General features: G+C 38.7%; 1 protein-coding gene across 1 annotated transcript; it reads right to left on the bottom strand.

The window, feature by feature from the left end:
* Nucleotides 1-734: 734 nt before the first annotated feature.
* Nucleotides 735-25,553, bottom strand: KIF27 (kinesin family member 27; the record flags this gene model as incomplete). Its single annotated transcript, XM_080637963.1, has 17 exons — nucleotides 25,235-25,553; nucleotides 23,840-24,040; nucleotides 21,510-22,468; nucleotides 17,485-17,628; nucleotides 14,808-14,981; nucleotides 13,604-13,779; nucleotides 13,082-13,212; nucleotides 12,408-12,563; nucleotides 11,123-11,331; nucleotides 10,050-10,247; nucleotides 9,590-9,703; nucleotides 8,407-8,583; nucleotides 7,584-7,799; nucleotides 5,505-5,711; nucleotides 4,608-4,806; nucleotides 3,694-3,858; nucleotides 735-1,189 (listed from the first exon to the last, which is right to left on the bottom strand). The coding sequence occupies exons 1-17, from the start codon at nucleotides 25,542-25,544 to the stop codon at nucleotides 735-737; spliced, it is 4,191 nt and encodes a 1,396-aa protein (XP_080494089.1). The 5' UTR covers nucleotides 25,545-25,553.
* Nucleotides 25,554-27,387: the final 1,834 nt, after the last annotated feature.

Below are 27,387 nucleotides of genomic sequence, written 5' to 3' on the forward strand. Positions count from 1 at the left end.
CCACAAATATATCTGATCCATTTATCTACCTATTATCTAGATTCTTTATCTATCTATTAACTAGATCAGGTGACATTGTAGTTATGTCTTGAAATGGGTATGGTATTTGAATCTAGTGTTTGAATAACTGCTTCACCCGCAGTGTGACAGGTACAGGCACCTCCAGAGCACCAGCTGACATCTACCAGTGACTGAGTTGTACCTTTCTGCATTTTCATTGCTTATTTTGCATCTATAAAGAACAGGTTTTTCACTTGTGTAAACTTCAAAAGAAGAGGAATTAATCTTTATTTATATAGGAGCATAAGGCATATGATAATGCATGGTATTAACTAGAGAAGAAATGCCTTCAGCAATTCCTTCACTTCATAAGGAGATGTGGTAATAAGTACACATCTGAAACTGTGTACTTGTTTCTGTTTATTGAACTTTTCACTAGAAACAAAGCAATTAAGACATACACTTAGTATTAAACTCAACATTATGTCTTCCATAAGTTCCATACTTCCAAATAACTTCCATACTTCCATAACTTCCATACTTCCAAAACTTCCATAATGTTGTCTTATGTCTTCTGTAGCAGTAAAAACAATCAAGCCCAATCCAAAACCAAACAAGATCCCCATCTTTATTTCACAGCTCAGCTAAACAATAAGTAATAACTAGGTATAATTATGAAAGAAACAATCATTTCACACGTTAAGTAGTTCAGAATGAAATATTTTGCAATCTACTCAAACACTGGACTTTTTGTCCATTTCAATGGAATCTGCAGCAATAAAACTAACACCAACTCCACGGCTTGAGCGTCTCAAAGGTAATTCAGAGGGAGGAATATGACGTAGCTCTCGGCGAGATAGCTTTACTGGAGTTACTCCTTGAAACTGTGTTATGGTCTCTCTTCTCTGGGTGACAGAAGGTAGGTGAGGATATGATTTTGAAGGCTGAGCTTCACCTGTTCCTGTTTTGTCATCACTAGTGCTTGACAAGCATTCTTTGTTGCACCCAAATTCTGAAACATCCTCTCCAAGGTTGTGTAAATTCTGCTGCACTCTTAAAATACTTGTTCTGTCTGTTGGTTTTATTTTCCCTAGTTGACTGTTGGTTTCAGGGTTAAGTGTTGACTTGAATTCTTCAGAAGCAACTTCTGCTTCATCTTGGCCAGATGCTTTGTCATCAGCACTGTTACCTAAAATCAAATTTATCAGAAGGTAAATAGTTAGAACCTATAACTCTTCTGGGCGCCTACCAGCAAGAAATATTAGTCTTATATTAGAAATATTAGTCAGTTTTACGGCATCAAAAACTTGTAGTGTGAACATGGAAAAAAAAAGACATTTTATCATTTCTGTTAAAAAGTTTGTCATCTATAAAGGCATCAGAGGTATTAGCTAGTAACTCTCCTCTGACAAGGTACTGGTAATAAAAGCCTCACTATTCTAACTTGTTATGTATCCTGATAGGCAGTCTTAAAACAACTGAATCATGACAGTCAAATATGAAATTATTTATTGAAAAACAGTCAGCAATTACATTAGCACAACATGCACAACACATTCTGCAAATTTGACTGTAATGTACACACAAGGCTTTTACTATTTTAAAGCACAGCAACAAATTCTGAAGTGCTTTTATTGCATTGTATTGCGGCATGCCTCAGAATGTATTCAAAAGCAAAATAACTAACCATGGAGGTTTTCTTGTAAAACTTAATAAAATCCACACGTGAAAAGCTGGAAATTCAGAGGGATCTTCTTGCTAGAACGGGTATTTCTGCACAGATACATGTCCTGAACTACGTGCTGCTTTGTATACGAGACTCACAGTAGTCTTTCTGACGCCAATTTATAATCAACCTCTGGAATATTCACGTTCATAGTCTGACTGTTCTACTCCCCTTATCATTATTATCGTTGGTGATAGCAGTAGTGGTTTTGTGTTATACCTTAGTTACTTGACTGTTCTTGTCTCAGCCCGTGGGGTTTACATTCTTTCAATCCTACTCCCCATCCCTTCTGGAGAGGGAGGAAAAAGGGGGTGAGGGTGAGTGTCCTGGGTTCAGCAGTAGCAGTCATTTTTCTCCTTCTTAGTAGCTGGTGCAGTGCTGTGTTTTTGATGGGAACAGCACTGATAGCACCGATGTTTTTAGTTGCTGCTCAGTCATATTTACTCTGACCAAGGACTTTCTGAGTCTCATGCTCTGCCAGGGAGGAGGGGAAGCTGGGAGGAAGCAGAGGCAGGACACCTGACCCAAACTAGCCAAAGAGGTATTCCGTACCACAGCACATCATGCCCACTATATAAACTGGGGGCAGTTACCTGGAAGGGTTAGATCACTGCTCAGGTCAGGCTGGGTATCGGTCAGCTTGTGGTGAGCGGTTGTATTCTCTTCCCTTGTTATTTCCCTTATCATTATTATTACTGGTGGTAGCAGTAGTGGTTTTGTGTTATACCTTAGTTACTGGACTGTTCTTATCTCAACCCGTGGGAGACATTCAAAACCCGCCTGGACACATTCCTGTGTAACCTTATCTAGGTGTTCCTGCTCTGGCAGGGGGATTGGACTAGATGATCTCTTGAGGTCTCTTCCAATCTCTAACATACTGTGATACTGTGATACTGTGAGTTACATTCTTTCGATTCTCCTCCCCATCCCTCCAGGAGCTGGGGGAGTGAGCTAATGGCTGCATGGTTTTCTGGGTTGCTGGCTGGGCTTAAACCACGACAGTGAGTGAACAGCGGTGTTGTTCTGAGTTACTGGCTGGGTTTAAACCATGACAGTAATGAAGGTGTTGGCTCATTATCCTGCTCAGAGGGCAAGAGCTGAGCCTTAATTTGCTCTGGGAGCAGCAGGTGTATGATCAGTGTCTGTTTGTTAGGAAGGCATGACACTGCCCAGGTGGAAATAAACGGAAGCATCTGCTAGGAGGAAGAACCAGTCATGCTGAGCCTTAAGAAGAAACACAGGGCCAAGAAGGCTGTATTGTGTGTGTTAGATATTGATAGTGGCATTGCAAGGTGTGAGACAACTAAAATAGTGACAGAAATAGAACCTTCTTTTTACCTCCAACTGATTAGCTCTATTGAAGGTTTGAATTCTGGCAAGTAGGACATGAAACAATTAAAAACTTACAGTACCAGTTAGTTGTTGGTGTTTTGTTTGGGTCTTTTTGTGTGTGTGCATTTCTTTTTTCTGTTTGTTAGGGAGTTTTATGTCAAAGCACAGAGTCACATTAGGAAACTCTTTTTTTTTTCCTACAAGTGTGTAAATCCTCTGTTTTAGCCTTAGTAAGAAACAAAAGTAAGTTAGTAACTGCAAGTGTGGAATTCTTTAATTTTCCATTAAATAACTTTTATGAAATCATACGCTGGTAGCAACTTATCTAAAAGCATGGCATATGACAAAGCTGTTAGTTACAACATCATTCAGACTATTTCAGATAATAAAATTCATTTTTCTTAACCACAACAGTCTGAGGTTGTAGATCCTAAAATTATGTTAGAATCCACAGAAAACAGGAGAAATTAAACCACTGTTACAACTATAAACCAGTGTTGTCTCTCATTTGAAACTGGGGGAGAGGTGTAATACATTCCTGGAGTTAAGTCAGTACAAATATGACTCATATGTGCTCATCACCCGTCAAATGGTCTATTGACAATTGCATAAATATTTTAACATAATATACTTACACTTAGTGGCTGCCCATAATTGATGGGATGACTCTCCGGTTAGGCCCTTCAACTTCTTCTTCAGTTCTCTGCTTGTTTTCTTATAGAAGAATAAGTCTTTTTCAAGTTGCTGGACTTTTACATCATATGCTTTCAAGGTTTCTGAAATACCTTCACTATCTTGATCTAGGACAAATAAAACTAGTTTAAGAACCAAATACCTCTGTGCCAAAAAATCAAGATGCCCAACTAGACAGAATAGGTCTTGCATCTTCATCAGGGACTGTAGTGATAGGACAAGGGGGATGGGTTCAAACTTAAACAGGGAAAGTTTAGGTTAGATATAAAGAAGAAGTTCTATACTGTGAGGGTGGTGAGGCCCTGGAATGGGTTGCCCAGAGAAGCTGTGCATGCTCCATCCCTGGCGGTGTTCAAGGCCAGGTTGGACAGAGCCTTGGCTGGCATGGTTTAGTGTGGGGTGTCCCTGCCCATGGCAGGGGGGTTGGAACTAGATGATCTTAAGGTCCTTTCCAATCCTAACTATTCTATGATTCTGTGATCTTGCTGACAGTTTGCTTGCAATGTGTACATTTTAACTGGTACAACACAGGACTAAAAAGGCCATGCCAACCCTACTTGTCAGTTTTAACAGGAATATTTAGAAGATCAAGATCAGCAGGACCAGTATCTTTAAACTTTCCAATACTCCAAATTCAGTATAAAAACACAACTCTGATACCGCTTTAAGAAAATACTGTGTTTTACATACATACAGGCACTATGTGCCTGTTCCTCAGCAACCTGCACAACATCAGCATTAGTGACAGCCAAAAAATACCTCTGAACAAATTTTTGTTTTCGGCTGGAATATAGTATTTGTCAGTAGTGACTGAAGATAATACTTACTGAGCAATACCACCCCAGGAAACAAATACCTTTGAAATGATGCAGTATCAACTGTAGTTTTTTTTCGTGTTCTTTGTGTTGTAGGGTCAGCTGCCTGTCACACTGCAACTTCATGTGGTCAAGTGCAGATTCTAACTCACGTATTAAGTTTTCCTGGTCTATGACTTTCATTTTCTGTTCTTCAATCTGCAGTTGTAATTTTCGTTCAGACTCACGTAGGCCAACAATCTAAGAAAGAAATACACTTATTTTGATTTATTAAACCATTTTAATAATGGTTTTTACCCTTTTGCTTAATAAATTAAAGCATACAAAAGCAGTGGTTTCTTACAAGCCATAAGCTTGTGGAATACAAACTTGCCTGCTGCTATGAGTTCACACCATGAATGAGCTCTGTACATTCTGATCACATGGACTAGCGGATTTTTTTAATATTCTGTGCAGAATTTAAATTGAAACAACTATGTTTTCCTAATTCTGGAAAGATTAACTTGCATCCCATAAACAGCTTGTTCACAAAATCTCACAAGTTTCACCCAAGATCACAAAGACACACCATGTCTTAATACATTTAATTTTTGTTTCTAGATGTTAGTATAGATCTTCAGTGTGTGGCTGTACACACTGCAGGCAGTGTATGCAAAAGTAGTTCATAAGGGACTTAGGGAAAAAAAAAAAAATCTAGATTTTCAGCACCTTTTAAGGTAATGACCCGAACCAGAACATACAAAGTTAACACACAAGTATCCTATTTAGGTTAATGTAGAAATTAAAAATATCTTAATTCATACCAGATCTATGCAACCTGAAGAGATTTTCACTAAAAGCTTGTTAAATTTAGTTTGATTTCTTGACACCATTTAATTTCATTATCTAGAATAGTAACAGAAAATAGGATAAAATATTAGCCATTAGCCAAAACAAACCTTATTGAAATATTTGAAGATGATAGCTCTGAGCTCAGCAGCAGACAGGGAAACTAGTTTTCCCATTACATTATTCTCACTCTGTGAAAGAATCTGAGACGATGACTTAAGCAAGTGCTGGCGATTCTGAATACTTTCATTCTTATAATCAATAGCAGCCTCCAGGGCTTCAATTCCTTCTTCCAGCTGGAAAAGGACATGTTCTTCCTACAGAGAAACACATAAGAGCTTTATTTTTATTTAAAACAAAATGTAGAAGTATTCTTTCTATACATAAGACATCTTTACTTTCATTCCCAAGAGTGAAACTAAACTTAAGGGCAAGATAAAACTAGTAGTAGTACAGAGAATGGAATGGGGAAAATAAGAGGTAGAGTAGAAATTTAGAACAGCTGCCATAGTACCCCTACCATGATACAGAATCAATTGAATGGTTGATCACAAAAACAGAGGTCATGTTTCCCGTTTTATCCTTTCCTCATCCTCCCCACAGTTTAACTTCTGCTATTATTTCTTTTTTGGTTGTGCTTGTTTTCTGTTGGATTAATGAATGAATTAGGTCAGTAAGGAATTTGGTGACTATAGCTTTTGTAGGGAGGTGGCAGAATTGCATGGCCTGAAGCACTGCAGAAGATTTTGAGGAGTAAGGCAAATAGGGTTCTTTCTGGCACATTATCACTTTAGGCATATGCCCGTACTGCTGCTCAAGACCTAAAAATAATCTGCATACTTGATATGAATTTATTATATCTGCAGTGTAACTACACTGATCAATTGAAGTGTGGGCCGCTCAGGTAATAAGACATTTTTTCCTTCAAGAACACAGAGGTTTTCAGGTGAAGTTTGGTTTTTCACAAAATCCTATGAAAAAACATCAAGGGGCATTGCTATGCTGGAGGGAAGGGATGCCATCCAGAGGGACCTTGATACACTTTGAGGTGGGCCAATGCCAACCTTATAAGTTTAACCATGCCAAGTGCAAAGTCCTACACCTGGGTCAGAGCAATCCCAGGCACAGCTACAGGTTGGGCAGAGGAGAGATTCAGAGCAGCCCTGCAGAGAAGGACTTGGGGGTGTTGGTTGATGAAAAAATGAACATGAGCCAGCTGCAGTGTGCACTCACAGCCCAGAAAGCCAACTGTAGCCTGGGCTGCATCAAGAGGAGCGTGACCAGCAGGTCGAAGGAGGTGATCCTGCCCCTTTCCTCTGCTCTCGTGAGACCTCACTTGGAGTATTGTGTGCAGTTCTGGTGTCCTCAACATAAAAAGGACATGGAACTGTTGGAACAAGTCCAGAGGAGGGCCACGAGGATGATGAGGGGACTGGAGCACCTCCTGTATGAAGACAGGCTGAGAAAGTTGGGGCTGTTCGGCCTGCAGAAGAGAAGGCTGCGTGGAGACCTCATAGCAGCCTTCCAGTATCTGAAGGGGGGCTATAACGATGCTGGGGAGGGACTCTTCATTAAGGACTGTAGTGATAGGACAAGAGGTAACAGGTTCAAACTTAAACAGGGGAAGTTTAGATTGGATATAAGGAAGAAATTCTTTACTGTGAGGGTGGTGAGGCACTGGAATGGGTTGCCCAGGGAAACTGTGAATGCTCCATCCCTGGCAGTGTTCAAGGCCAGGTTAGACAGTCTTGGGTGACATGGTTTAGTGTGAGGTGTCCCTGCCCATGGCAGGGGGGTTGGAACTAGATGATCTTAAGGTCCTTTCCAACCCTAACTATTCTATGATTCTATGCAAGTACATTGCCTTGTTCTGTGTCCTAACATTAAAATATCTGCCTAAGATAAAACAATGAACTTTTAAGTTCCCTTATTTCTCATATGATCCTTCGGCCAGTGGAGTTTGTCAAGGAACTAGCTGAATTAGGTCCCTCTGACCATAAACTTTGTTCACTGGTACATAAGTGGTGCTCTCATGGCAGTATTTTAATGTTGCAATTTACAAAAGTACCCAGCCTCAGTTCCCTGGTTCAAGCTTACCTAATAATTGGAGACATTTTAGTTTCTGATTAGAATGCTTTGTTATATAACACTATTTAAACCCAGTATTTATCTCAGATATGCTTACTTACTTCAGTTGACAACACTTTACCATCTTTCAGTTTTTCATCTACACTGTTTCTTCTTTTGAGCAGCTGATCTCTTTCTGTCTGGAGAACTTGAATTTTTTCCAAAATGTGTGCCTTATCTTCAGTGGTGCTGCCCTGAAGCTGCATACCTTTATCACACAGTTCCTGATCCAGCATACTTAAGCGAGTAGACAATTTCATACTATCTTTGTTTAAAGCCTAAAAAAAACCCACAGCAACCATAGATATAAAACTGAGATACCCCTTCCAGTAAGAAAATTGTAGGTGAGACTTTCACATTCTGCAGTGACAGACTTGCCTGCTTCTTGTAATGAGACCCCATTTATTTTGAGCAGACAGGTACCATAAAATTTACTATTTACTCATAAGATGAAAGAAAACAGAAACAATGTGCAGTTTTCTGCATACTAAAAATTAAAGGGACTAGTCTTTGGAAGTGACAATGATACCTCAATTTCTATTCACTTTCGCTACTGAAAAACAAATAATACAAAACGTTTCCCTCTCATGTTCTCCAGTTTGCAAAAGAACCGAGTCATTTTTAGATGTCATATTTTTTAATGCTCTGCAATAACAGAACACAGTTGTTTTGTTGTTGGAATTTTGGGGTGAGAAAGAGAATAAAAATAATTATGCTGTGTTATTCACATTTTAGATGTTGATCTGCTCAAGCCACAGAATAACTTCATAGCAGAGACACAGGTCACATGGCTTGAGCCTCTTCTGCTATCTTTCTGGCTTCCCCCCACCATTCTTTCAGTTAGCACTATAACTGTGGTGAGTTTTATGGGTTTTATTATACCACCTGGCTAGATCTCAGTTTCTTGATTTCCAGGTGGCTTTTCTCTTGTAATAATGCTTCTTTTTTGGCTACAATGGCTTCTCTTTTCTTTAAATCTTCTTCTAGTTCCGCTAACTGTTGGTGCTGTTGGAGAATTCTTTCAATTTCTTCATCCAGACATTTCTTTTGCTCTTCTAATTTCTAAAGTTTAATTGGAGATACAGAGAGCATTAACCAGGACTTCTGGAGTCAGAATTTGGTGATTATGTTTTTCCTTTTTCAGAATAACTGATAGAACTGCTGAAGAAATTGACATTTGTAATGTTAACATTAATTGAACTTGTTAACAGCAATTGAACTGACTTAAAAAGAGGCTGAAAAATGCTACATTGCTACATCTCATATAAGCAAATTTGTATCACATGTCTTTAATGAAATGTATTCTTTTTCTAAGAACAGTTATATAAATAGATGTCTTCTACATAATCACAGCAATTAGGTTTGAAAGGTATCACAAGAATTCAGTTAGCCCATCTTCACTATATTATAGTTACCGAAGACCAGGTATTTGTGGAAAAACATAATGACAAGCAATTATGATGTTGAAAGAAAGACAACAAATGAGAGCTCTGATCTTGCTAGCACAGTCAATTATAAATTTATTCTTAAGCCACAGTTTATCAGTGAATATATCCCTGGTATGGCTAAAAAGTTGCCTTTATTTAACTTCTTAGATTTCTTTTCACCTTTAAAGATTTTAGATAACTCATCAAACTCTCATGTTCCAGTGTCCACATCTGAAATGATGCACAGGACACATATTTTTCTAACCCTGTTAGGAACTACCTCCATCACATATGTCAGAGGAGAAAATAAAAAAACCTAAACAAACCATGGAACATTTCTAATGGAGCTCATCAGGATCACCTTCAAACCTACCAGACAAAAAAACTTGTTGAATTCTTAGGTCTTTGAATCAGAATCTTTGACAAATCACAGAAAGAAAAGACATTAGAACTTCTCCTTCATTCAAAAAGAGTAAAAGAGTTGCTAGACTATACTCCAAATTTTTGCTATAGCAAAAAAAAAGGACAAACTATTATTGAATACCCTTCTTCTAAATACTTTACAAAGATGACGAGGGATGAAAAATGAATGTTTGGGGTTTTTTTTCAGGGCCAACACAGATTTGGAATAGATTAGCTACCTGGAGCTTCTGTGAAGTTTCCACTGAGTCATTTTTCTTCTTTTTAAACGCAGCAATCTCTTTATCCTTAAGTTGAAGGATCTTCTGTTGTTGCTCCATCTTTAGCTGAAGTTCCTATAAAGAAAAAAAAAAAAAGCCTCATTATTCCTGCCTTAGTTTGTTTTTAAAGTGTTTAATGTCAGAGTCCACACAAGTATATCATCTGAAATATTGACCCTAAATTTACAAGTAAAATTACAATTTAGAGCTAGATATCATGTAATAAATAATAAAAAGCTGAAAAGAAAGACAAACTGAAGATTTCAGTTCAAGTGTTTATAGCAATTTCTTAAGAGCATTTGTGAAGAAAGCAGCTAATTAAAACTGGAAAGCCTAGCAGTATAGTTTATTGACTTCGGGGAAGCAATGTCAAAACTGGCACATCTCATTCTTTGTCACAAAGAACCAGGAAGAATCCTACTTTAATTTGTTGCTGGTCCCGCTGAATCTCTGCTTCTAGTTGCTTCTTTTTTTCGCTCTCCTCACACAATCTCTTCTGTAGCTGGGCCTGCTGACACTTCATCTGAGCCACATTCTGCTCAAGTTCTGTTGCTTGTCTCTCACTTTGGTTAGATAATGAAGCTAAATTCTTAGTGTCTTGCTGCTTCTTCTGTAAGTCCTGAATGTTCATGACAGTTTTCAGCTTAATAGCAGAAAAACTAAAATATTACTCACAACTTCATTCTTTATTTCACTAAATTCTTATGAGTCAGCAACACTTACTAACCTCTTTGCAAATGATCATTCATTATTTCTCTGGTTTCTGAGCTATCTGGTAAAGTAGGCACAGCCAGACTTAACCTCAAGCAACATGAGAAGGTAAGGTAAAGATACAGTTCATGCCTGGCAATACTATGAAAGTGGTAGTATCTAATAGGACTCACAGATGTGGGAAATGTGCAGAAACATAATGGTGCCAGAATGCTGGTCCTGAGCTCCAGTTAATAAGCCAACTACCTCTTTCTTTATGAGGTTTGTCTAACCCACCCTTCAAGGACCAAGAAGCACAGAATACCTAAGTTGGCCCTACAGAGAACTTAAATTTAGGTATAGCAAAACTTAAAAGTAGAAGGTTAGTGCCATATAAGATGACTGTATTAGGCCTGGTCTTGCAAACCATCATAGTGATTTGCTTAGAGATGGAATTTATATGGTACTTTCATAAAACACTGATTTTATTTATAGCAGGTAACAACCTTGTGATAGTCTCCATGTGTAGGTTCTTTTATGGTACTACACACAATGGTGTATGAGCATGTCATATTACCCACTTCTTTCTTGGTTTCTTCTCTATCAAGAAAATACTGTATCTAACCACATATATGGATAACACAAATAGCATTCTGTGTATAATAGTATTAAGTTTCTCATTATCTTCAATCCAATTAGCTTCCAGTGTGTAAAACTGATGAGAGTTTTACAAGCAGAGTGTTAAGGTTCAAAAGCGATAGCAACACAAAGATTTGCAAACCTTAATGTTCAGATCAGACATACCTGCACTTTCAACTTAGCTGCATCCATCTTCTTCCGGAATTCCCTTTGTAACTTTGTTTTCTCAGGAATGTCTCTCAGCTCCTTATTACTCTCCAGCTCCTGAAGCTGCTTTTGCATTTCAGCCAGTTCCAGTTTGGCCTGCTCAGATTCTTGTTCCAGTTTAGTTATCTTCAAAGAATATTGCCTGCTTACAGACTGAGCATCCTTACCTTAAAGACATCATATCGAGATATGATATTATCAATATCATATGATATTATCAGGATAATCAGTTGAAATGTAATACTTAATTCTGTAGTTGTATTACTTTCTTCATTCTGGCTAAACCAATAATTTCTGAGATATTTTCCAACCTTAAAGGAACATACAGTTCCTTTATAACTCTGAAATAAAGGAAAGAGTCTTAAAACTGAGTTCTTTATGAGTCACAATTTGTCACCAAATAAAGTGCCACCTTAATGATAAATAAAGTAAAATTTTTCTTCCTACTGTAGTTTTTGTGAAAATGGCTCTCATGTGTTTCATAAATTTTACTTTTTCCAGAAGAATACGCTGTTTATTTATTACTCAACTATCATCTTAATAATTAGTAAACAGCTTTGGATTGTGTTTCTGCCCTCTTACTTGCCTTGTTTGTGTTATCTTTCCAAAGTACTATTCTGGGGGGCACACAATCTTTCTCAGTGCCAAAAGACAACCTCAAGAGCAGGTATGCACAGGAGAAGAGTGTGATTGAAGGGGCTGAGCAAAGAGATCCTTACAGTCATAATAAGGCTAGTTTCTGGCAGGCATATAGATATATACGTACCAGGACAGATGTGTAAGGGTGTAGGCTAACAGGGACACTGACCTTTTCCCTCATCCACTTCTGACTCCTGCTTCTCTACTGCAGCGCTGGGAATGTTTACATTCGCAGCACAGTGATGTATCTTCTCTCCTATCCCAGACACCATGTGACAAATACATGTCCACAAACAGATCAGTAGCACTAAGCATACATGAAAAATTAGACTATTGGTGGATAAAAGCAAAAATCAGCAAAGCACAAAAAAATATAACAAATACATTTGTGTATCATAGCAGACTGTAATCAAAATTTACAGCCTTCAGTGTCATATAGCAAATCATAGCAAATAATTAATGAAAGTTATGAATCTTTAATTTATTAAAAGTATTCTTGCATAAGATAATTACAGAAAAACTAAAACAGAACTTCAAAAGTTTTGTCACTTCTCTTTTTTTTCTGAACTTCTTCATTCTAATTTTTCCAACAGTAGCCACCTACCTGTTCTTGCTAATTCCTTAATAAGTTCCTCTTTCATTTTGATATTAAGTGCAAGTTCTCTTATTTTTTGCTCAGCCTCAGTGAATCTCAACTCTGAATTCTTTAACTTCTGCATGTTAAAAACATGACTTTTTTGGAGGCTGTCAATCTCTTCACCTTGAAAGAAAACAAAGCAATATAGCAATAAAAAATCTGGAATATGCTCTGTATCCAAAAGATAGTGCTCTGCATCATTGTGTATGTGGAATCCGGCCACATGAAGTAAAAGAACCAAAAAGAGAGAATAGCACAAGGAATCTTTTCCCTGATATGTAAACAGTAAAAGAAAGAATGGTATGCACTAGTGTTTCTATTCCTAAAAACTATTCCTAAAACCATTTTAGTCCATCTCTGATAAGATAATAGCATCTATTTTCTTTTATTGAAGCAGTGCTAAAGATTTGTAAGCTTTTGATGTGTGTTTTCTAGCTAATAAATTACTTAAACATTAAGGACACTAATATCAGTTTCAGAAAGGGGAAGAGGAAGCAGAGAATCTCAAAGCCCAGATTGATCTATAACAAAAAAATACTTGTATCAAATACACGTTTTGCTGGGAAAAACAATTATGTGTGCTGAAGACATTCTTGTGTATTCTGATGCTGTAAGATTTGCTCTCATGACTTCCATTTTACCTGTGGTTGTATCACTGTGTAGAGCAGATTTGTTGGATAAACAAGACTTCTCTACCTGACACTTCATGTCACTTAGATCAGGAAGAAAACACAAAGCCTGTTTTCGTGTCCATGTTCGGTTTATGGAATGCCTAGAGAAGAACGAAAAACATGCTATATTCCAAACATGCAGGGATTTTTTTTTTCTTTAAGCTTCCAAGTATGTGATTGTAATAGAGAAGAATCCCAAACTCACACAAGCATTTGTACCTTCTCTCCCATCTACTCTCCACTTCCCCATCTGCCCTGATATCCATGGTAGATTCTAGCCCCACAATCATGATTATGCAATCTTTGTTAAATCACAAAACTGATGTTTTCTAAACTAAAATAAGTTTAATAAATAGTTTAAATATGCCCAGTTGGTCCCCTAAATTTACCATAAAAACATCACAAATGGTATCATATTATGGCAGGATTAGGGAGTAATACTACTTTTGTTATACATTTGTCTATAACAAAAATTAATATAAAAAAAATTACTTAAATGAGGTTTTCTTTTTGCTGCTTGTATTTTCATCCTCTTCATCACTTTGGTCAGAGAAATGGCAGTGAAGGACTTTATCCTGATCTTCTATGTGGCTCAGTGTCATTTGGCTGCGAGCACGGAATTTTGCCATTACCCGGGCCAGGGACAAGGCAGGGGGGCTTGTATACACCTGTCAAAAGCACACACAAAAAAGTTATGGGTAAAAACACTTGCAACAGTTTATCAATTCTTTACTGACATTAAAAAAAAAAAAAAAAAAAAAAACCAAACAAAAAACCAAAACAAAAACCTCAGTTTAAAAGCCTGTCATCACTTGAGCTTGTAAGCAAAATTAGAGAGGTTTTCTATAATACCTCTGGATAGCTTTGTAACAAAAGGTTTTGCAAGAGCTTAGAGCACTTGTTCCAAATGTGAAAGAAGGCACTATTAGCAACTCATTATCTAGTGTAATATATGAGGAGGGCCACGAGGATGATCAGGGGACTGGAGCACCTCCCGTACGAAGACAGGCTGAGAAAGTTGGGGCTGTTCAGCCTGGAGAAGAGAAGGCTGCGTGGAGACGTCATAGCAGCCTTCCAGTATCTGAAGGGGGCCTACAAGGATGCTGAGGAGGGACTCTTCATCAAGGACTGTAGTGACAGGACAAGGGGTAATGGGTTCAAACTTAAACAGGGGAAGTTTAGAATGGATATAAGGAGGACGTTCTTAACTGTAAGAGTGGTGAGGCACTGGAATGGGTTGCCCAAGGAAGCTGTGAATGCTCCATCCCTGGCAGTGTTCAAGGCCAGGTTAGACAGTCTTGGGTGACATGGTTTAGTGTGAGGTGTCCCTGCCCATGGCAGGGGGGGTTGGAACTTGATGATCTTAAGGTCCTTTCCAACGCTAACTATTCTATGATTCTATGGTTCTATGATCAGTAAGAATAATAATTCGTTTTCTATAATGCTCAAAATCTCAAGGAAAACACCAGAAAAGACTGCAGCTTTAGCACTTGTGATAATTTTAAGCCTGAAGATTTTGGACAACTGTGGCATAGCATATGTTGCAAGGCATTAAAAATTAATTTTTCAGAGTCTTCAGTGGGAAGCTAAACATCATCTGAGAAAGCCACCATAAATTGTCATGTCAATTCTAACTACTGAACTGTAACCTTTGCAAAGTAAATTGGAAAAAAAGTAACATTTGGATAGACATTACCTTTCGGCTCTCTGTCCCTGAAGGTGACTGAAGAGAATGTAGCAGACTCTTTGTGAGTGGGACACTGTATGGCCTGCTTGCACCTGAGAAGTCCGAAGTTTTCACATCTGTAAACTTCTCCAATTTCTCTTTTAGCTGATCAATAAGCATTTGCTGTTCCACCATTTTCTCATTCTCATATGGAAAAAAAAACAAAGCAAAGCTGTTGCTGATCATGAGCTTTATGTCACATCCACCACTTATAAATTCCTTACAATGGTCATGAATCTCGTATATCACTCACTGACACGAAATCCTTCTGCAGTGCACAGGTAAATTTTGCAACAAACTGAAAATTCTATGACATTATCATCAATCTAACACACTCACCTTAACTTTAATAAATATTAGACACATTTTTGTCCAGAAAGATGTATCCAAGATAAGTTACATTAGTTTATGTAGGCATCTAGTGGGAAGATGATGACATACTTACCAGCATGTGCTTACTTTATACATGTGTTTATGGAGAAATAAAATGGGAAATCAACAAAAATGTTCAAATGAATCATGTGATCTAATTAAACATGTATATAGGCTTCTTCTTCCTCTTTGAGCAGTTCCACTTCAAAGATTATTTGTATTAATAAAGATAAAATCATCCCAGGCTACTTCTTTAGCTTCTATCCAGCCCCAACACTGTTGATAATGCTAGTTGGGAGGACTTACCTATCTGCTTTTCCAGCAGCAGTCTGTTTACATTTTTCATAAGGACTTATCTTACCTAAACTGATTCATCCATAAGGTCAGGATTATATTAATTTTCAATTCCCTCTCTTCCTTTCAATTCTTTTCAAAGTACCTTTAAAATCTGGCCTAGTAACAACAGGAAACTTGACGAATAGCTAGTGATAGTCAACCAGAAGTATTCACTGACAGATATTTTGCATCCTCCTACTTTGAATAATACATTTTTATTCATTCTTTATATCTTGTTTTCTTAAACTGCAAGTTCCTTCCAAACACATACAGACAATGCCTTGCAAACTGACATTTTATTGAAATACAATACATAATATTCCTATGTCATAGGAAACAGAATAGATATATGAATACCATATTTGTTATGATTTTGGAAGCAGTAACAGCCAACTGATCCACGTTGAAGCTACTATTTAACCTTTTTAGGACTCTTCATCCCTGGTACCCTTGTACATACAACCCCACAGTGTATATACAACAGTGTACACACAACACCTGTTACATAAATATGTTTGTGTATAAGCATTAAGAACTATCTAGTACCTGCTACTCTTAAAGTTTCTTCTACCATGTATCACTAAAGTACATATTGCTGTGAATACAACTTTAAATATTTGACACAAGTGTTTGCCTTTCATTATTCTACCAATTTTATCTGTTTTTAAACAAAAGGGGCAGTTTAGTGGACTAAGTACAAAAATGGTGCCTGAGACTTCTCAGGCTTCTCTCCTGTCTCTGAAACTGAAACAATCATGATCTTTTACCTACACTGTGACTGTTCCTGTCCATTACCTCTACCTTGTATCTTCCAGAATTTATATAACTACTATCTCAGTGTAATCAGTTGAGACTATGGTGTACAGGTTGAAAAAAACTCAAACCCAAACCCTACAAAAACAAACCAAAAAAACCACCAAACCAAACCCAAAACAAAACCACAAACAAACAAACAAACAAAAACCCCAAAACACAAAAATCAATCTTGCCAAAGGTGACAGAAAAGAAAGTGACAGAAGAAAAAAAAAGATGATGCCTAGTGTACTTACCTTTCATTCATTGACTCTCCTCAAGCCATCAGCAAAGAAGAGGAAAAATGAGAGAAAGTAGAATAAGGAGGAGAGTACTAGCTAGCCATGCTTTTCTCTTTTAAAAAGTCAGACAATTTATCATCAACATGAAAGGTAACACCAGGAGACTGTTAACTATTCATTTTACAGTCTCCTGGATCTTGAAATGTTATACATTTCCTACCCATCATAATTTCACTAGCAAGCTAGAGAAGGAAGAAGGCAAGCAGTGTTTCTATTGTGTCACTCAGTTTTCTCTAATAGTAAATGTTCAGAAAATTTGGATTAAATTCTGCCTAATAAAGTCAAAAGGGAACAACACTCTAATTCTTAATAAAGCTATAACAAAATATGTTTAGGATCGAGCCAGGCATTTTTAGGGTCCAAGCAGCCTCTTAGAATCATTGAGTCACAGAATACTTTGGATTGGAAGAAACTTTGAAGATCACATAGTCCCAACCCCCCTACAGGGTCTTTACAGTCTCTTTTTTTATTCAGAAGAATCTTTAAAGGTCTTTAAAATCCTAGTTCATTAATTGTCTTGAAACTACTTAGCAATAACACACATCTGGGGAGAGAGGGATGTGTTTAAGAAGCATGGAGAAAGTGAATAATTCACCTCATGTTATGCAGGAAGGCTGTGACACAGCTAGGATGATATACAAACTATCACACTGTTGTGCTTCATCCAGTACATAAACTATACCCATTAAGTGATACAGCTGTAACTCAAACAAAATGCCCGTAAGATTGACAGGTAGTTAAGTCCAAAAAAAGTCTTAGGGACCTATCTTGAAATAATGAATGCACTCATACATGGAAGAATTGTTCAATACAGATACAGGTAATGAGTACCAGAGGAAAAATACCTGTAATCTGTGAGTTTCTTGAGCCTTCTTTAAAGATTCCAGTTGTTTTTCATTTTCCTGTAATAATGTCTTTATCCGATTCTGCAGTATCTGCAGTTCACGATTCTTCTGGCTAAATACTTCTTCATCCATAATGAGAGCCTGCTACATAATAAAATACAAGTTCAGCTGGGGAAAAAGGGACTATTGGATTTTCTTCTGACAAGTTTCTTTCTTGAGAATAATGTATGTACAACCAAGGCTACTTTACTGAAGTAAATATCTAAATCCAATTATTCTCTTTAGGGTGCTGTGACATGTAGCCACAAGATCTCAGCATCAACCATCAGATTAAAGTGCTTCTCAGATGAAAAAAATAAGGACAGCTGCCCTCATTCTGCAACTTGGATAACAGCCTAAAGATTAAAGAAACCTTAAGATTGCTTCTTCAGGTATTCTTGTGGATAAATAATCCGATACTAATCAAAGGAGACTTTCAAACACTAATCTTCCAGAAAGCCCAGAACCCCTATGAAACATGGAAACATCATGTCTTCTTGTTCTAAAACTGGATACTTCTGTACACTAGCATACCTACATCTTTCTTTCAAGAAAAGACAACTCTGAACAGCTTTTAAGAATGCACTCGAGAACCTGATATCTTTAGAGAATAGAACTTTTTCCGAAGTCTGTGTACCTATGCAAATGTTTCTACTAAACAGTTGACAAGTGTATCCTGTTCCCTACAGGTGCTGTATCATTATGCAGAGTTGAGCCAACTATAGAAAAAAAGAAGCTAGCACGTATGTTAGCATAGTGACAGAGTGGGGCAGGATGAAGAGACAGAATACTAAGTGGCACATTGTCCATATTGCATTAAACATACCTAACTAAAATCAGAATATATTTGCTCAGTTGTATTGAGTGTGTCAGTTCTGTGAGGAGAAATTATCATGCTTGAGAAAGCTGAGAGCTCTTATCCCCCTAGGCTGCTGTCTAGCACTAGCTCATTGGAGCTACCAGCATGACAGGATCCTCATGGGATATCTGCATTCTAAGTACCACCCCCCCCAGTTCCTGTACACAGACTTTCAGAACCAAGGTAGGTGCACCGTCCTACTTCCTCATATGCTCCCCACAGTCACAGAGAGAAAACCACAGGGTGGCACGTGGTGTGTATCTATGTTTCCCTTTCCTTTGAGCAGAGAAAGGCCGAGTTGTGGTAGCTGAAATGCTGGCCTGCAGGAGCAAAGAGGGAGACTATCCACATTCTCTTAGAGTTGCTGGACCTTGTTGAACAGTCTTTCTGCAGTTGAGATGCAGACCAAGAGCAGGGAGGGGGAACAGAGATTCTCTTTAAATCACTCGAGCTGGCAGACCAGTCCGTACAAAGTTGGCACCTCAATGTGAGCTCAATCCATCTTGGCTAGGTTGCTGATGCATGACATCAGTGCACTCTGTACATACTTCTGCCACACAGGCTGTGTTCACTGTATGCCATTCCAGGGCACCTGATTATTGTCCATGTCACTGTAGCCTTCTAATAGCCTTCACCACTGCTAATTCCCTCAGACACCAGATACCTTCCGCTGTGGTAGTTCACTAGCCTTACTGGATTACAATGTCTTCCTTAAGAGGGAACCTGGTATTAATAAGAGCCAACTCTGGAGGCTGGGGGTGGCTGCCCCTCTTCCAGTCACTCTGTTAATCCCACAGTCCCTAGCCATGAAGCCCAGCTCCTATGCCTTCCTACCTTCTAGTTCCATGCTGGTAGTCCCACCATCCCAGCACTGGAGCAACCAGGTAGCAATTTGTTCATCTTGCTCACAGACAAAATCTTTCCACCTGTCTTGCAGCTTGGTCATGGATAGGGACTGGGTAGTTTCCACCTCTTATGATTTCTATCTCTTTCCTCCCCTGTCCTGCTACAGAATAGACTGCCTCTTCTGATTCTCCCTCTCTCAGAGGAGCTGGGTCTTCTCTTACTGAGTTGACTTCTGCTTCCACTGTTTCTTCTTGACTACAGAAAAAACTATTACAGTTGAGAGTTCAGTCTCTGGCTTAGTGCCCATTTGCATGGCCTCAGAGCAAGAGACCTCACTGCCTATTTGTGGGCTCTTATATCGGGAAGCCCTCTCGCATCTCTGATGGCACTGGATGGTGGCTTGATAGGCAAAGGCCAGGTCTCAGTACAGCTTTGGAAGTGTTTGTGTTTCACTTGCTCTCTTTCAAATGGTGTATTAGTTTGATGGGTTTACAAGCCTGTTCAGCTTGAAATCCCAAGGTGTCAAAGTCAGTAACAGCCCTACGCACCTGCCTAACTCCTCCCATACACCCAGTCACCCCAGGGATTAATCACCTTAGAGCAATTCCTCTGTGGCACCCACAATTAGTTGTTTAACCTTATGAACAATAATCAAAATCAGGATGACAAAACATGCAGCAGTGTGAATGGTCTGATTACATAAGAATATTGAAGGAACTGAGAAGCCATTATATCAAGGCTATAAAAACCTATCCTGGAGAGAGGAATAGATAGGTGCCATTCTTTCCTCCTGCCACACAATGTCACTCTGAGAAAAAAAAAAAGGGAGGGGAAGTCATAGTTGTTGCTTTTGTCTACGAGATGGTTCTTGGAATACTGGGACATAAGCTAAAACCCAAATACCAGATTAGATTGAAGGCTGGTGTTTTTTTCATAGCTTTCCTAAGCACAGGAAAACAAAGTGATAAACAACACACTAAATGGCAAAACTGGAAAAGAGTAAGTCAGCATATTTACCTAAAGTAAATATGCCAGCATCATGATATACAGCAGTCACTCAAATAACAACTTAACTGATCAGGTATAATAGCTAGAAGTTTAATCTAGTACAATCTAATTAAATTTGTCATTATTTTGAAGGCCTTGAGCCACATATCAGGTGCCAAAAGGTTGGGGGCTAACCCCAGCAGGCAGCTCTGCACATACAGCTGCTGGCCCAATTCCCCTCCACCTCCAACCTCAGTGGGACATGGGAAGAGCAAAGGAAGAACACAAAAAAACTGTGGGTGGAGATAGAAATTGTTCAGTAAGTAAAGGTGAAAGGGAAGAAGAGGGAAAGAAAATAAAACAAACCAACTGATGGAAAGACCATCACCCACCACTTCCTAAGTGTAACTGATGCCCAGCCAGTTCCTAGATGAAACATGACAAACCTCCCTAAACCTCCTCTTCTCTCTTTTAATTGCTGAGCATGATGATGTATGGCATGAAATATCTCTTTGGTTAGTTTGAGTAATTTGCTTAGACGTGCGTGCTCCAACCTTTCTTGCACCCCCAATCTATTCAACGGAGTGGCAAAGGGAGAAGCAGAGAGCCTTGACACTGTGCAAACACTGTTCAGCGAGCATTGTATTGGTCACAAACCCAAAACACAGCACACAACAACCTGCTATGAAGAAAATTAACTCCATGCCAGCCAGGCCTAAATACAAAATCTAGCAGATGAAACAGCTCAGCCTCAGAATCATCCTAAAACTGACTAGCCAAAATATAATGTTACTTTACTTATTTCTATAATGATTAAATGATTTTCTATCCAATCCCCCATTAAGATAAAGCTATTTTGCAGGGATTAGACAAACAAAATTATACAAGATTGTGAATTAAATGTAAATTGTCAAATTAAGTACAAGTAAGTGTAACAGTTTACAACTTTCAAAATTGAATTCAAGTTTTAGCAGACTCCTCTTTCACATAGTTATTTAAATCCTTAGCAGTCTGCTAAAACCTAAAATGGTTAGAGCTGGAAACGACCGTAGGATCATCCAGTTCCAATCCCCTGCCATGGGCATGGGTGCTTCACACTAGACCCTGTCGTCCAAGGCTCTGTCCAGCCTGACCTTGAACACTGCCAGGGATGGAGCATTTACCATTTCTTGGGCAACCTGTTCCAGTGCCTTACCACCCTCAGAGTAAAGAACTTTTTTCTTATATCTAACCTGAACTTCCCCTGTTTAAGTGTAAACCCATTACATTAAATGATCAACTTTTAATTAAATACCTGGCATTTCTTTAGTTCCTGCTTCAGCTGAAGAATTGTGGTATGATGTGGCATTTGGCTGGTCTCAGTTCCTGTGTCAGCTTCCAGCATCATGAGATCTCCCTTCCTCACTTCCTGTACCATAGTGATCCAGCTCTGCAACCTGTCCCGCTGACTTCTTTTTAAACTAACATTATCATTCAAATCAACCAGAAATGGGAAGGCTTCATCTACACAAGTTCTATAACTGAAATACTGAACCTGAAGCTGAGTGAGCTGCTCCTCAAGTGAACTGATATGATTTTTTTCTTGATTTAAGTCATGCGAACACTGATTATTGACTTGCTGGTTCTGCAAAGCTTCTCGAAGCAATCTGATTTCAAGTTCCATTTCATCAATCCGGTCTTGATCAGGGTTGTAATTTACAACTGGTTTATTTCTAATGTTTTTGGCTCTGTTGGCATATTTGAGGGAATTTAAAGATTCATCAAAGTCTGATGAAGATGGACTTATACATGTTATCATGACAGTCCTGGCATTTCCTCCAAGTGAGTCTTTCAAAATACGAGTTATTTTAGCATCCCTGTATGGAACATGTACACTTTTTCTTTTTGGATCTCCAAGGGCACTGATGACATTTCCCAAGGCTAACAGACCACTGTTTATCTGAACTGATTCTTTGAAGCGTTCACCAGTATTTCCAGTCTTTGTTACCCTCTCTGATCCTGCCAAATCCACAAAATGAAACTTCGAAGCAATCATCTCAGCTGATTTCCAAGATGAATTCTGTGCAGCATCAATACTTTTCTGAGGCTCTGCAGACCATTTCTGACAAATACTGATGGTAAAAATGGTGTGAGATCGATTAGAGTGCTCATTCATTTGTGTTGTTCCTGTGTGACGAGCTGCATTGCCGTTTTCCAACAGGCTCATAACTTCATCTGCACATTGTACTTGGAATTCCTTAGCACCAACAATCACTTCAAACACCAAACCAAAGTAAGTTAGAATAATTTGATTAATTTTAAACTCCTCAGCAATATTTTACAGCAGTTAGGAAAGGTCAAACTACACGCACATATTAGAGAAACCTACAAGCCTCCATTATTATGAGGTTATAGCATATAAGTATGGAAAAATAAGACAACATGTGAAAAACATAAGGTACAACACATCTGAAACCTGCAGATATTTAATGTATGGACATATTATGTCATAGCATTTAAAACAGTATCTTAAGCACAATACACATCTTTGCTCATGCACTGCCATATCCATATGCAATTTGCAGTCTAGTGCTATCTAGGAAAAGCATGAGCAAAATCAGCTGAAAGGATATTTTCTCAGTTTAAAAACAAAACAAAACAAAATCAAGACTAAAGATAAACAAGTATGTAGTAGACATGATTCCTAGACTATGGGAAGAACAGAATTTCTATGTAGCTTGTGTAGTTGCGCCTTTTGGACAGTTATCTATTAGTAATCCAATAATGTGGAAGTATACTTCTATCAAGTACTCCACCAAGTGCATTTTTTGTCCTTTGTCTTAATGAAGGATGGAAAAACTACTGAAGCTGACTCCAACTGTACTGAGGAAGAGAAACAATTTAAAATATATTATTTATTATATACTTTGGGATCCTTATGAAGCAATGGTATTGTCCACAAGATTTATGCTAAATTAGTGCCTTCTTCCAGCCACAGATAAGAAAACCATGCCAGCTCAATACAACAATATATTAATATTATATTAATAGAGCAAACACAACAATTAGAATATAAAGAATAAGTGTGTGTGTGGAGAATGACGTGCAGAAACAGGCAAAAAACATTATACAGTTTCAGAATAAAATCTCTCTGTTGTGGATTCTCCTAGCATTTTCATGTGGTGGACAGAACTACAGGATAAGTGTTAATTTCAAAATTTCCAGAAAATACCAGATGCTACTCTCAACGAATTGCTGTCTTCCACTCATTTCATAGTGAAAGGGAGGGCTGATATTTAGAGTATAAGCAGCTTAACAATTATAATTTTGAAGTGAGATGCAAAGTTTTAACCATAAAATACTTACTCAAGCAAATAATCACACACTGTTGTGTTTATAGACAGAATCTGGAGAAACAATATTGTATTTCTATTTTAGAATTTGTTGCCATTTCTGATGGAACATGTATATTGTTCACAGGCATCAAAACCCCCAAATTGCTCCAAATCAGCTAAACTGAGTTTATACACTGAAAATAATGTTTTTCTAGTATTAGTAATGAATAAACTCTTTCAAGAGAAGGCAAGAATAACTTAGGCACATGTCTGAAGCCCAATACACCAAATTTTAGAGCTGAAATCCTACCTGTATTTCCCTTTTCATCTTCTCGGATATGTAGTTCTTTTACAGAGGTCTCCAAATCCAGTAAATCTCGAAGTTCTTCCTTGTAAACCTCTATATAAGATACTTTCACATGGAAGTCAATGTTACAGTTTTCAGAAATATGCTGAAACAATTCCTGAATAGCCCGTGGGATTATGCCCTCTTCATCCTCTGCAACTGATGCTAAAATATAAGCAAAGATGTCACAGGAGCTTGCAGTCACTTTGCCACATAAATCCCAAAAGACTGAAGATTGAGAGAAATCTGTAACATTTGCTACTCAACATACTGAGGAACCTGAAAAGCTCAGTGTTCCTAAGGATTTTTGTAAACATTTGTTTTTTTATGAGGTTCAGAATATTTGTTTGCATCCATCAATAGGATTCAAAGTTAAATTCTAAATTCCATAATGTTATAGTCATGGAAGCTGTCAGAAATATGGAGTCTACTTTAAATCTACCAGGGTATAGACTTCTTCTTTATTCATACTCATTATGATTGCCTGAGGGAACTGGGGTTGTTTAGTCTGGAAAAGAGAAAGCTCAGGGAGACCTTATTGCTGTCTACAACTACCTGAAAGGAGGTTGTAATGAGGTGGGGGCCAGACTCTTTTCCCAAGTAACAAGCAACAGGACAAGAGGAAATGGCCTCAAGCTGCACCAGGGGAGGTTTAGACTGGATATTAGGAAAGATGTCTTCACCAAAAGGATGATCTGGCATTGGAACAGGCTGCCCAGAGAAGTGACTGGGTCACCATCCCTGGAAGTATTTAAAAGATGTGTAAATGTAGTGCTTTGGGCCATGGTTTAGTGGTGAGCTTGGTGATGCTAGGCTAATGGTTGAACTTGATAACCTTAAGGGCCTTTCCCAACCTAAATAATTCTAGGATTCTAAATAAAAGGAAGATTTTAATAACTACTGAGATATTTAGAATCATCTATTTACATCCATTTGAAAGTCTTAAATCATATATTTATATGTTGTTATAGAAATTTCTTAAAGAAAAACAAAAACAAAAAACAGATTGAGGAAGTAAACAATTGCTTGCCTAAAGCAGACATTTTCAAGGTAAGATAAAGGTAGCAAGAATCTCCAAAACACTGCATTTCAGGAAGAAATTCTAGTTTAAGCTGCATGTTAAAAATGTGCAATGAGCCAAAGCACTTTATAAATTTTTTTTTTCTTAGATAAGCCTAATTTATGGAGAATTTGGTTTTTAGAATAGTTTAACTATAAAATGAACATTGGAAACTTTTTTTTTTACTCTACTTTTTTACTATACCTTAAAATTTTGCAGCATCATCTGCTATATATTTTATATTTACATTGCACAACTACACTGTTCACCAATGAAAAGGAAAATTTTCTACAACCTACCAACGTGGCCACCTCCAATGGTGTAAGTCTTCCCAGAGCCTGTCTGCCCATATGTGAACACTGTAGCATTGTATCCTTCAGTCAATGACACTAGAAGAGGCTTAATGCAAACAGTGTAAACTTCTTCTTGGGTTGAGTTTTTGCCAAATACAAAATCAAAAGTGAAGACACGGTCCTTCCCAATGATAATCTGTTGTGTATTTGGGACTAATCTCACACACACTTGATGGTTATGAAGTACTTCTCTGGAAAGCAGAGGTCTGATTCGAACTGCGACTTTAACTGGGATCTCCTCCATGCCAGACTCCATCCCTGTGCTCCCCACTTAGTATGTTCACACACTCATCAGGAAATCTGTTACCAGTCCTGTGTTCATGTCATTCACAGGTGTCTGCACCACAGAAGAAAAGCTTTTCCACGTTCTATAATAAATAAGTTTCCTGCCAAAGCAGTAAATTGACATTTCCTAAAAAAAAATATATAAGCACCATTACACTCTTGAAAAGCACCTGATATAAAAGCATGCTTTAGAAACCTCTTCCACATATGAAATGCCAAGCATTTTTAACTGTCAAGCACAGACAAATGAGCTGTGTTGCCTACACAGGAGGTGTGATTTTGAAAGTATCTAATTATTACATATAAAGCATTTCTTTGAATTTAATCTGCATCTCAAAACATATTCCATTATTTTTTATTAATGATATATTTTAGCAAGCATGGTTCCTTATGCTGCTCCCTGCACATTCATTCTCACAACATAAGCACTGTAGGGCAGCGTAACTGCAAATATCAAGGAACACCCTTTCTTTACAGCTCCCTTGCATGAACATTCAAAATCCCTCACGGGCACTGCTGGATCCCAGCACCTTTTCTTTCTCTAATTCTAAGCATCCTTGCAGTGCAAGGACAAGTTTACTGAACTCCTGACTGCTGAACTCCCACACGCTGGTTGCCCTTAAGAAAGCTGTTATTGCCAAACTGTCAGAACTCGTCAGCTAAGACCCCACATTCAAGTTGGTTGAAAACAAACAGCTTTGAACCGTTGTTGTCTTGTGGCTGCAACGAGAATAGCTTCTGCATTTTATTTTATTCCATTTAGTTCAAGGGCTTTACCATCCAGAGCTGAGAAACTATCTGAAGTTGGAGAAAGACCCATTTCACTGTCAGAGCAGAAGAAAAACAAGCAAAGCATGAGACTGAAATCAGGCTCGCCTCATAAACGACTGCATGATCAGAAACAGCCCTATATACTTACTCACTACTGATTCAAAACCCACTTTGATCGATTTCTGGTTTTATTTATCCAGGTGCATTATTTTTATCTCCTAGCAAGCTCTGCTGCAACATGCTAACACTCTTCTCTCTTTTAAAATCATGTTAAAACACCCCAAAATAAAACAACAAATTAAACCAAGTTACGAGGGGGAGTGAGGGGTGGGGGAAGAGAGATGGGGGAGATAAACGGTAAAAAACAGAGGTAAACCTATTCACTATTGCATAAAAGTATGTGGAGTATTAAATAGCCCCAGAGCGCCACCGCACGCTCCTTGCTGCCAGAAGCAGGAGCAGATGAGCCGGAAGGCTTCTTCTTTCCTCTGGCAGCGGTATTTTGCGAAGGGGCCTGTACTCTTTCCACGTTTGACGTGTCTCAAAGCGCACCTCTCACCCCAAACCTGAGAGGAGCCAGGAACGGGATCCTGCCTGGGTCTCGGGAGCCGCCCGGGCCGTGGAGCGTCCCGTAGTCCCCCCGCCAGGCCGTCCCCCGACTTCCGCGCCGCTGGCCGTTGCGGAGGGTCCCGGGAGAAGAGGCGCGGCGCGACTGGCCACGCGGGGGCCCGGCGGGGCGGCGGCCGCCGCTGCCTCCCCGTTGTTTACGGCGCCTCGCTAGGCAACGGCGGCAAAGTCCGGCGGCGGCTCCGGGGAGTGGCACCGCCCGGCTCCCACAGCGCCCCACAGCGGCGAGGAAGAGCCTCCCTCGGCCATCCCCCTCCGCGTGGAACGCACCGCAGCGTTTGCCGACGGCCTGTACCCGCCCCAGAAAACGGAGAGGTCTCCATGCAATTTATATGACTGCAGGGTTTATTCAAGAAACAAAATGGTACCTTCACCAGTACGTACACAAACACAGAACTGGAAACAGGAGCCATAAG

This window comes from Psittacula echo, assembly GCF_963264785.1.
Source record: "Psittacula echo genome assembly, chromosome: Z".
NCBI lineage: Eukaryota > Metazoa > Chordata > Aves > Psittaciformes > Psittacidae > Psittacula > Psittacula echo.